We start from the raw sequence: 12457 nt of genomic DNA, 5'->3' as shown, positions 1-12457 counted from the left end.
AAAATATGAAATTGTAACTTTAAATAAACGCTGGAATTCATTTCATAAGGAAAATACACTGAAACAAACTAGGTCATTTCGATGGTACAATTTTATTTCAATAATTTGTTTGCGTAGAGATCTATAGCAGTGGGAGGAAACCGAATAACCTGGTTGTGGTTGTTTGGGGAGCCATGGTAACTAAGTGGGTAAGACGCTGGCTCGCTAGCCTGGAGGTTGCATGTTCGATCCCTACATTGGCCGAGAGAGTTCATATCAGGATTTTCTGACGTGATTTCCCCGTGTCAGTGGTGCAGGACGGAGGGCCTGACAAGGAAACTGTCTAGTCGTTCGGATGTGATGAAAAAACCAAGGTCCCGTTTATACATTGGCATGCATGTAAAAGATCACTTGGCAGTTGGAATTCGATATAAGCGTAGGCCATAGTGTCGCTGCCCAGGCAAAATTTCACTCATAGCACACTGTATGGCGTATGCCCGTCTTCATTAGCCCACTATAGGAGCTTAACAGTAGAACATTAAACCCCTTTTCTTTTCATTTCACCTAAGTGGTTGGGAGGGGACTTTACCCTTCGTCACATGACCCACTGACAGACCTTATGATCTCAAACACACATTAAACCACTCTACCAACCTACTAACATCAAAATAAAACTCAGATTCATTTAATTCTATTTCAAGATATATTAAATATACTCCTAAACAAATAAGATTACATCCGATAGACAAAATCAATTTATAGCGAATTAGATCATTATTGCAACATATTAATGATAAAATTTTCAATTTCGTTTCCAATTAAAATAGAATAAACATTAATAACTCTCAGATGACAAAAACAACATGTGCTGATTATTGGCTTAGGACAACTTCAAAGACGTGTAATTAATGGCATGTTCAAATATTATGCTATATCATATCCTTAAATTATGTCAGGGTTGTTTTTAATATAATATAGGGGGGTTGGATGACCGATTCGTTAGCTCGTGTGCGCTGTATCATGAGGTCTGTCATTGAGTCAACTGGGGTGGTTTTGATTTCCCGGTTGTACGTGACAAGGAGTAGAGTCGCCTGTCCAGCCTTGTGGGTTTTATCCAGGTACTCCGGTTTCCTCCGACTGCTAAAGAATCCTACGTGCAAGCGAATTATTGAAATAAAATTGAAACATATGTTAGTCCCAAAATGACTTAGTTTGTGTCTAGTGGACGTTAAACCCCATTTCTCCCTCTCTCTCTCTGTTTTCAATATGCACATATCCCACATGTCAGGATTCTTTACATATGAAACTCTTGTAAATGATGAACTTAGATACTCAAAACCTGGGAAGGTGAGAAATTGTGTTTTTTCAGGGGATTTTAAAAGCCAGAGATTGACAAAAACAACCCCATCATGTAAATGTTTTTACATGCAAGATCAAAACTCTAAACTGTTCAAAATACTGCAGCTCAAATCATCAGTTGCTTACCCAGGAACTCGCATATTACACCAGCACCTACATTGGCTACTAATTAAATCAAGAATAGATTTTAAGTTCTCGTGCCTTGCGTTTAAAGATACATTATGGGAGATTAGATAAAGAGCTGGCAGTTCTCATTATAATATTTAAAAACTGGATAATGTAAAGGCAAGATTCTAGCGATTAAATTTTCGGCATAGCCTCGATCATCATTACCAAAGTCGGTACGATAAAAAATGTAGTCTCAATTATCCATTTCATGTTTAAATCATGAATGGAAGTCCAACCTAATCCAATAAACATTGCAGGCTAGTGATGACATCGAGAGTTGATTATGGTCTGGATAAGTTAATTAATGTCTAATTGATAATTTAGAAAACATTTCAGACCTAAAGAAAGACCTGCAATAGACAGATTTAGCTCTTGCATAATGTATGTTTAAGTGTTTCCATGGAAATTGACCTCCCTCTAGCAGATCTTTTATCCTCATATTTTCCTGGACGTGTACTCAACAAAAACATCCTCTTATAATTCCAAAATATAAACTCAAATCATTTGGATACAGATCGTTCGTTCACATTGTGTCTGTTGTGTGGAATTCGTTAACCCTGAACATTAAACTATCATCCAGCCTAATCAAATAACACACTATTTATGGATAAGATTTAACAAGTCAGTTTTTGTTTTTGTTTTTTGGGGGGTTATATGCTTGATAACGACTTGTGAAATCTTGTTGAAATGTCGCAGTGAAATAAACCATAGTAATTGTTATCCATAAATAGTGTGTTATACGATTATGTTCCAATTACTAAATGCTTTAAAGCTACAATTTCATATTTTCTAAGAAAGTCAAAACATAATTATTTCTATGTCTTTTGCTCAATAGGTTGTCAACTCACTATTATACGATCATAGTTATCATTCTCACACTCAAAAATGTTTCACACCGGAAATAATAACACAATTACCTCCTAATTACCGCCCTTGTTTTTTTATTCCCTACCATGGAATAGCTATCTCCAAACGTTTGAATTTAAAGTTGAAAATGATATATTTGCCTATTTCTCAACTGGCAATAGTGAATTATAGGATTAATAGGATTATTCTTTATCAAGGTGGGACTGTTTAAACATAACATTGATTTTAAGGCTTTATTTTAATACATTTTATAAATATAACTTAAAAATATGAAATTGTAGCTTTAAAGAATATATCATCCAGCCTTGAGCATGCATACTAGCATGGAACTGTACATATTATCATTATTATTATCATTAGTATGTAAATGATGAATTAAATCAGAATTTTTTCCCAAAGATTTTGAATATCATAAAACTTGAATTACATCGAGGTTTTTTTTTTCTAAGGGATTTTGAATATAATAAACCTAGTTTTTTTTGGTTCAAGATTTTGAATATGTAAATGTTGAATTAAATCAGGTTTGTTTTTTTTCTAAGACATTTTGAATATCATAATCCTAGAATTGATAAAGTTCTATTAATGTAATTTTACCAGTTAAATTTAATTCTCGCCAAGTCAATTACAACAATACAGGACAAACTCAAGACAATAGCAGGACAAACTCAAGACAATAGCAGGGCAAGCTCAAGACAATAGCAGGACAAGCTCAAGACCATTGCAGGACAAGCTCAAGCTCAAGACAATTGCAGGACAAGCTCAAGACAATTGCAGGACAAGCTCAAGACAATAGCAGGACAAGCTTAAGACAATAGCAGGACAAGCTCAAGACAATTGCAGGACAAGCTCAAGACAATTGCAGGACAAACTCAAAACAATAGCAGGACAAACTCAAATTGGAACATAAAATGAAATGATGCTTAACATCCTACTGAGCTCATGGGAGAATTTTGCCTTGACAGCAACACTGTGGTCTATTCTTGTCTTGATCATCATCTAACAGGGGATCTTTAACATGCTTCTGCCTAAATGAAACTGCAATAACTGGGCTGATGAAGACAGACATATACCATGCAGTGCGCTGGAAGTTAAATTTTCCAATGAAAACAATACTATCGTCTATTTTTGTCTCGATTTTAAACTGTCTGGGAATCTTTAACATATAACTAATGACATACACGGGCCATTGTTTTTTTTATCCATCCAAACAATTAAACACTTTTATTTACCTGGCCCTCCCTCCCTTGAACCAGGTACTTACGATAAGCAAACGAGCATCATACTCACCTGTGCTACAGGTTGTAAAACACTGTTATCACTCGAATCATTCATCCTGACGTCCTCTAATGTCGTGTAATTCAACTTTCCTATCATTTGAACTTATAAAATAGCGTAATTGCCAGTGTAATTCTTAAACAATAGACCCGTTAATATTCCACAAGAAAAATCAATTGTTGGAAGACAATTATGGTGGAGCAAAGACTAGTTCAGCAGTAATATACTTACATATACCACAGAACATAAATAATTTATACAAACAAGTTGTGTCAAATCCAAACATCCAGACACTCAACAGCTTTCTCACAACTTTAAACATCCAGACGTTTGACAGTTCTCTTACAACCTAATTGAGGGGTACGGTGGTCAAATGGTCTGAAATTGGGTTTAATGTCCTAATTTTCAAGCCAAATTATGTTAGGGAGAGAAGGGAAATAGGGTTTTAACATCCTCACGACACAAACTTTATGGTTCAACACCTGGATTAACGCGGGGACCTCCAGGTTACCGACTCTCAACAGCTCTGTCACAACTTTAAACATCCAGCCGCTCGACAGTTCTCTTACAACCTAATTGAGGGGTACGGTGGTCAAATGGTCTGAAATTGGGTTTAATGTCCTAATTTTCAAGCCAAATTATGTTAGGGAGAGAAGGGAAATAGGGTTTTAACATCCTCTCGACACAAACTTTATGGTTCAACAACTGGATTAACGCGGGGACCTCCAGGTTACCGACTCTCAACCGCTCTGTCACAACTTTAAACATCCAGCCGCTCGACAGTTCTCTTACAACCTAATTGAGGGGTACGGTGGTCAAATGGTCTGAAATTGGGTTTAATGTCCTAATTTTCAAGCCAAATTATGTTAGGGAGAGAAGGGAAATAGGGTTTAACATCCTCTTGACACAAACTTTATGGTTCAACAACTGGATTAACGCGGGGACCTCCAGGTTACCGACTCTCAACAGCCCTCTCACAACTTTAAACATCCAGCCGCTCGACAGTTCTCTTACAACCTAATTGAGGGGTACGGTGGTCCAATGGTCTGAAATTGGGTTTACTGTCCTATTTTTCAAGCCAAATTATGTTAGGGAGAGAAGGGAAATAGGGTTTTAACATCCTCTCGACACAAACTTTATGGTTCAACACCAGGTTACCGACTCTCAACAGCTCTGTCACAACTTTAAACATCCAGCCGCTCGACAGTTCTCTTACAACCTAATTGAGGGGTACGGTGGTCAAATGGTCTGAAATTGGGTTTAATGTCCTAATTTTCAAGCCAAATTATGTTAGGGAGAGAAGGGAAATAGGGTTTTAACATCCTCTCGACACAAACTTTATGGTTCAACAACTGGATTAACGCGGGGACCTCCAGGTTACCGACTCTCAACAGCTCTGTCACAACTTTAAACATCCAGCCGCTCGACAGTTCTCTTACAACCTAATTGAGGGGTACGGTGGTCAAATGGTCTGAAATTGGGTTTAATGTCCTAATTTTCAAGCCAAATTATGTTAGGGAGAGAAGGGAAATAGGGTTTAACATCCTCTTGACACAAACTTTATGGTTCAACACCTGGATTAAAGCGGGGACCTCCAGGTTACCGAGACAGTGTCTACTCACTGATCCACTGCGGCGCCCGGACAGGTAGATGCAGCTACATAATCCAGTGTTCACTTGACAGGAACTATGTCATTATGGGACTAACATATGGTTCCATTTTATTTCTATAATTTGCTTGCACGTAGTAGCTGTCTGCGGAAACCAGACGACCTGAAAACCCATGCGGTTAGACAGGTAACACTACTCCTTGTCACGTAGAAGCTGGGAATCGAACCTTCGCCACTTGACTCAATGACAGACCTTGTGATCTAAAGGCCATGTATTAAACAATTTGGCCACCCAACCCCACACAGGAAGTGGTATAACGTGGTGTGGGTATATCAAACTATGTGATATAACGTTGATGGGGAATCAAAAGGATCGTATCTGGATTTTGCGAAATTGTCCAGGAGAGCCAAAAATAGCACAGAGGTTAAGAATCAAAATGTTTTATGTAAAATGTTGTATTTCTGAAGCTTTTCTCAAATATTTATGTACAAAATGTAACTATCCACATATATCAAGCTCAACATCTAGTGCAGAAATAAGGAGTGAAAGTTAGTTATTTGCAATTTTATCTCAGAAAACAATTCACCTTTACCTGCTTCAATTTCACAGATTTCACATAGTAGAGGCTCAACAATAATTTCAATAATACGTATTTAACCATAAAACAACACTGGCTATATTTCGTTTGATTGTGATGCTTTGATTAAACTCAAAGTTGATTTTTTCAAGAAAATACAACATTTTCCCTCTTAATAATTTTTTTTTTTTGGAACACCCCATATACAACATTTTGAAACAGTATCTATAAAACCTCTTATTATTGGCTTAGAAATACGACAAACAGATGAAAAGATCCGCAAGAAATTCTCATTCTGAAGAAGCAAAAAAGCGATTTTGCAAATTATGCCAGATACGACCTTTTGACTCACCATCGACGATAAACTATGTTAATATGACAAGAGAAAGGAGGATGTGGTATAAGATGGTCTGGGTGAGGATGTGGTATAAGGTGGTCTGGATGAGGATGTGGTATAAGGTGGTCTGGGTATATCACACTATGTTAATATGAACTATGTTAATATGACAAGAGAAAGGAGGATGTGGTATAAAGTGGTCTGGGTGAGGATGTGGTATAAGGTGGTCTGGGTGAGGATGTGGTATAAGGTGATCTGGGTGAGGATGTGGTATAAGGTGGTCTGAGTGAGGATGTTGTATAAGGTGGTCTGGGTGAGGATGTGGTAAGAGGTGGTCAGGGTGAGGATGTGGTATAAGTTGGTCTGGGTGAGAATGTGGTATAAGGTGGTCTGGGTGAGGATGTGGTATAAGGTAGTCTGGGTGAGGATGTGGTATAAGGTGGCCTGGGTGAGGATGTGGTATAAGGTGGTCTGGGTGAGGATGTGGTATGAAGTGGTCTGGGTGAGGATGTGGTATAAGGTGGTCTGGGTGAGGATGTGGTATAAGGTGGCCTGGGTGAGGATGTGGTATAAGGTGGTCTGGGTGAGGATGTGGTATAAGGTGGTCTGGGTGAGGATGTGGTATAAGGTGGTCTGGGTGAGGATGTGGTAAGAGGTGGTCAGGGTGAGGATGTGGTATAAGGTGGTCTGGGTGAGGATGTGGTATAAGGTGGTCTGGGTGAGGATATGGTAAGAGATGGTCAAGGTGAGGATGTGGTATATGGTGGTTAGGGTGAGGATGTGGTATAAGGTGGTCTGGGTGAGGATGTGGTATAATGTGGTCTGGCTATATCAAACTGTGTTAATATGACAAGAGATCTGAGTATGAAATATGTTCCTATTAATATTGATTGTTTTACACTAGTTGTAAGTCTGTTTACAATCAAATTTAATAAATTAATCGATTTTATTTTAACTTTGACATTTAAACTCCAAGTGTTACATCAACTACTTTTACTGTCGTTATTTTTCCTTGGAGATCAGCTAACACAAAGTAAACTGAAATATCTGTAGCCTTAAAGATCCAACATAATTTCCTACCAATAATAAAAAAAAATTTTTTTATATCAAATGAAAAAGGGTGTTTGGATGAGATGAAAAACAGAGGTCCTGTCTACAGTTCCACAAGAGAAAGAGAGAGAAATGGGGTTTAACATCCACTCGACACAAACTAGGTAATTTCGGGACTAACATATGGTTTAATTTTATTTCAATTATTCGCTTGCGCGTAGGGATCTTTAGCAACTGGAGGACCCGGAGAAAACCCATAAGGTGCAATAGGCAACCCTACTCCTTGTCACATACAACCAGGGAATCGAAACCACGCCAGTTGACTCAATGACAGGCCTTATGATACAGCGCGCACACGCCAACCATTTGGCCATCCGACCCCCCCACAGTTCCATAAAATTTCCCTCATAGAACAATGCATTGAAAAGTACACTTAGTCGATCAGTCTCATTTCAGAAAGGCCATGGTAATTTCCGGAAGCATCAAAATGTCCTTATTCCTACCAAGTTTCAACCTGATACCTCAAATACTAATGGGGATACTCCATCTTGAAAGTCAAAAAAAATGCTGAAGAAAACTTGCAAGTTTTTTATAATAAAGCTAATCAAGCAAAATTCCAAATTTCCTAAAAACATCAGTCAGAACCCCTATGGAATTCGTCCAAAGAATCCAAAAATGAAAACGCGACGAAGATCCGTTGAGAAACAACCGAGATATGGGCAATCTGAAGTTATTTTTTGTCCCATCCGTTAAACATTTCCTGTTTGTCAAATATGCCCCAATTTATATTTAATAAATTGCTCCACAGAGGTCAACAATATCTGCACAGTTTTGGCAGCAAACTCTTACTAAAATCCACAAAAATTTTGAACCTACTAAACACATTTATATATTTTCACAGCATGTGTGAGTGCCATATGTACTATTTGATAATCTTGAAAACTGTATGTGAATCCATTTAAAAATACATCTTCGATTGTACTGGTGTCCAATTGGCTAGGCCTACTAATAAATTGGTTAATTTTACCGGTGTCCCAATGTCTAGGCCTAGTAATTAATCAGTTTATAGTACCTGTGTCCCAATGATTGACTGAATGTGAATCCATTTAAAAATACTTCATCGATTGTACCTCGGTCCCAATGGCTAGGCCTAACAATTAAAATCGATTAATTGTACCGGTGTCCAAATGGCTAGGCCTACCAATTGAATGATTGGTTGCACCCACCTACTAATTAAAACATGAGGCTTACCTGTGTTCTAATGGCTGCCAATTGCATGCTCGCTACACGAATTTCGTTTCTTTTCCGACACATATCCTCTTGAGTTTCATAAACTTTGGCATATTGATGATTTGCTAAATTTCTGAAAAAAAGAATTTAAACGAGAAAAATTAAACCACATACCTGATTAGAATCATCACCTCCGTCTCCGGAACTTTTGGTGCGCTGTTTTTGTTTTACGCTACCCGAGGATTTTAACTTCCCCTTCACACTTCCAGATCGCGACTTCATACTCCCACTTTTTGACTGTCGTTTGGGAAGCTCAGTGCCGCTAGGATCGGAAATTTCTCCCATTTCAACCGCAGAATTCGAGCCACTAACAGGCATTGGCAAGTTTTTTCAAAACACAAAAAAAACTTCAACAGGTTTTAAAAATGTGAAAGAAAACAAAACCCCTTTCACTTTATAATAAATCCTCCGTTTAAAAAAAAAAAATTCACAAATGGATGTCAGACGATTTTTATATATTTTCAGTAAATAATATAATCAATTCATGATAATTATAACACTGCGAACATTAACAAGATGTCTATACTACTTATATATTTGAATAATCCAATAGGTAGTAAATGTTTGTGTATAGTGTATACTATATCCTAGATGATATGAACCAAGTGTTGGGTAGTACAGCAGAATCTAGAGTAAAATAGCCAATACATATCACTACTACATCTCCTACTGTGGTATACGTCGTATATCACAGACACGAGCTAGTTGATTAAACTGCAGCACAACACCACTTGTTGTGGTAGTGGAAGTTGTAACTCTAACTCAGCAGAAAGGCAAGGTATGGAATTCCATCTGATCCAGGTATATTATTGAATAGTCATGCACGGTATCACATTAGTTAAACGGAGATCTTAATAATGATAGAGAATTACATGATAAATAAGTCTATAGATACATACATACAAACACACTACAATCATTTGCTTCTAGATATTAAAGGGGCATTATGGAAGATTAGATAAAGAGCTGGCGGTTCTCGCTATAATAGTTAAAAACTAGATAATGTAAAGGGAATATGCTTAAAATTTCAGTCAAATTGCTCCACTCTGAACCAAGATATTAGCAATTGAATTTTCGGCCTAGCCTCGATCATCATTACTAAAGTCAGTACAATAAAAAAAACATAGTCTCGATTATCCATTTTTGGATTTAATCATCAATGAGCGTTGAGCAGAAGATCAGATTCAAATCTAGTGAAAATTCAATGCATAAGATGGCACCGAGAGTTGACTGAGGTCTTTTCATGTTAATAAATGTCTAATTAATAGTTTATATAACATTCCAGGCCTAAAAAAAGACCACCCAATCTTATTAAAAAAAAATACTTGATTCACTGAAAAACACCACTGAGGTGCGCACATGCCAACAATTCAAGAGGATATCTAATGGGCAGCTGTAATTGTCTGTTCAGCAATTATTGTAAGCAATTATTACCATCCCGACAGACTAAGAATAAAGGTCAAATATAAAAATATTTTCATCGGATTATTTGATAATTATTCATACTTCTACTGAATTTACATGCCATCTTGATCTCTTTGTGTGAGAGAGAGAGAAAGGGGGGAAAGACTATAGTTGTATCTTTAAATATATTTAATCAGTTGTAGAGAGAGAGAGAGAGAGAGAGAGAGAGACTAGTTGTATCTTTAAATATATTTAATTAGTTGGAGAGAGAGAGAGAGAGAGAGAGAGACTATGGTTGTATCTTTAAATATATTTATAATTAGTTGTAAAAGGTACTGGAGCTGAATATGTTCAGCTGATAACCATATTGTCATATGTCCTGTATCTACTCAATCAATATCAAACAATGTAACATTTTGAATTTCATCAAATTCATCTGGTTTGGTTTTCTTTTGTCTAAAATATTCAAAAAGGATGTGTTAGATCACTTGGCTTGATTTGATTAAATCTATATACTGGTAAATAAAATGAAAATGAAATGAAACGGGGTTTAACGTCCTGCTGTTCTGCTTCTGACTGGGCTAGTGAAGCGTTTACAGAACGGTTTCCGTCATAGGCGTACAGGGAAATTTTTGACTGTGGGGGGGGGGGGGGGCGGTGGTGTTTGGTGCCCAAATAATGTAGTTAGGTTCTTAGTATGTTACATAATAATAATAAATTCGCTGTTAAATTGGACACATTCAAGAAAACAATATTTTTTTATACAACTGTGTGCCCAAATTTTCCCAGCATTTGGTGCCCAAAATGGGGGGGGGGCCGCCCCCCCCCCCCAGTCCCCCAGCTCGTACGCCTATGGTTTCCGTAGTTCAATAGAGAAAACTTGAAAAGTGCAATAGAAACTTCTGTTTTAGCATTATCGCGCTATATAAATAGAAGATTATTATTATTATTATTATTATTATGAGTATACGTCATACAGTGTTCTATTAGGGGAATTTTGCCTGGACAGCGGCAATATGGCCTACTCTTATATCCAATTCCAACTGCCAAGGGATCTTTTACGTGCACACCAATGTGTAAACAGGACCTAATTTTATCGTCCTATCTGAATGACTATACGTTGTCCACTGCCAGGCCCTCTGTTCTGTACCACTGACAAGGGGAAACCACCCTGGAAAATCTGGATGAACTTTCTCGGTCCAATGCAGGGATCGAACACCTGACCTTCAGGTTAGTTAGCCATTTCTCTACATAATCTAGGACACAGACTCCTCATCAAATCTCAGTTCTCTACACTATCTACGATACAGATCCCTCATCAAATCTTAATCTCTAGCTTCTAGTTCCCTATCCACAAACAAAACCCCAATTCTCTACACTATCTACGATACAGACCTCTCATGAAATCTCAATTCGGGGGCGGGTCTGGCCAAATGTTAAGTGATTGTGCGCTATTATAAGGTCTGTCAATGAGTCTAGTGGCATGGTTTCGATTCCCCAGTTGTATGTGACAAGGAGTAGAGTTGCCTGTCTAACCTTTCTCCGGTTTCCTCTCACTACTAAAGACCACTGTATGCAAGCGAATTATTCAAATAAAATATAACTATATGTTCGTCCTGAAATGACCTAGTTTGTGTCGAGTGGATATTAAACCCCATCCTCCAGTTTCCACCTACTACTAAAGACCCCTATGTGCAAGTGAATTATTGAAATAAAATTGAACCATATGTCAGTCCTGAAATGACCTAGTTTGTGTCAAGTGGAGTTAATATCTCTCTCTCTGCCTCTCTCTGTCTCTGTCTCTCTCTGTCTCTCTGTGTCTGTGTGTGTGTGTGTGTGTGTGTCTCTCTCTCTCTGTATCTGTCTGTCTCTGTCTCTTTCTCTCTTGTCAATTACAAACAAAAATCAATTAAGAAAGATAAACAACGGAAGCTGATATAAATTTGCTGCCTTTACAAATGATTAAAGCTCGTTATAAATTATTGACGAGTAATTATGGATCTACGGACTATTGACATACTTTCTGTCTCTTGTCTTTTATTACTCGCTGCATTTTTTATGAGTTCAATATTGTTACTACAAGGTAGAATGGAGGCCATACTAATATCATAACACCATAAAAACAAAGGGTGTAGAGCCGGAGCCACACTAATAACATAACACAATGGGAACAAATGGAGTAGAGGAGAGGCCATACTGATATCATAACACTATAAAAACATATATATAGTTAAAGGCTTTGATCTTCAATATCACCAGTGGTGGAAGTTGAGGTAAAACTCGAGGAACAAACATAAAGGCTTTTCCTTCCTAGAACCATTTCACTGTCATGTACTTTGTTTATTTATGTTGTGTATAAATGAAATGAAATGAAAAAGGGTTTAACGTCCTACTGTTCTGCTCCTAAACTAGGCTAATGAAGACGGGCATACGCCATACAGTGTGCAATGAGGGAAATTTTGCCCGGGCAGCGGCACTATCGCCTACTCTTATATCGAATTCCAACTGCCAAGGGATCTTTTACGTGCATTCCAATGTATA

General features: G+C 37.6%; 1 protein-coding gene across 1 annotated transcript in view; it reads right to left on the bottom strand.

Moving 5' to 3' along the window:
• The window catches only part of LOC126824038 (uncharacterized), a 183324-nt gene that overhangs the window by 74549 nt on the left and 96318 nt on the right, over nt 1–12457 (bottom strand). The window contains exon 10 of the mRNA XM_050553188.2: nt 8474–8585. Within this exon, the coding sequence (XP_050409145.1) occupies nt 8474–8585 (112 nt within the window). The remainder of the gene's footprint in view (nt 1–8473; nt 8586–12457) is intronic.

This window comes from Patella vulgata, chromosome 6 (genome assembly GCF_932274485.2).
Source record: "Patella vulgata chromosome 6, xgPatVulg1.2, whole genome shotgun sequence".
Taxonomy (NCBI): Eukaryota; Metazoa; Mollusca; class Gastropoda; family Patellidae; genus Patella; species Patella vulgata.
This window is presented reverse-complemented; position numbering and strand designations above follow the sequence as displayed.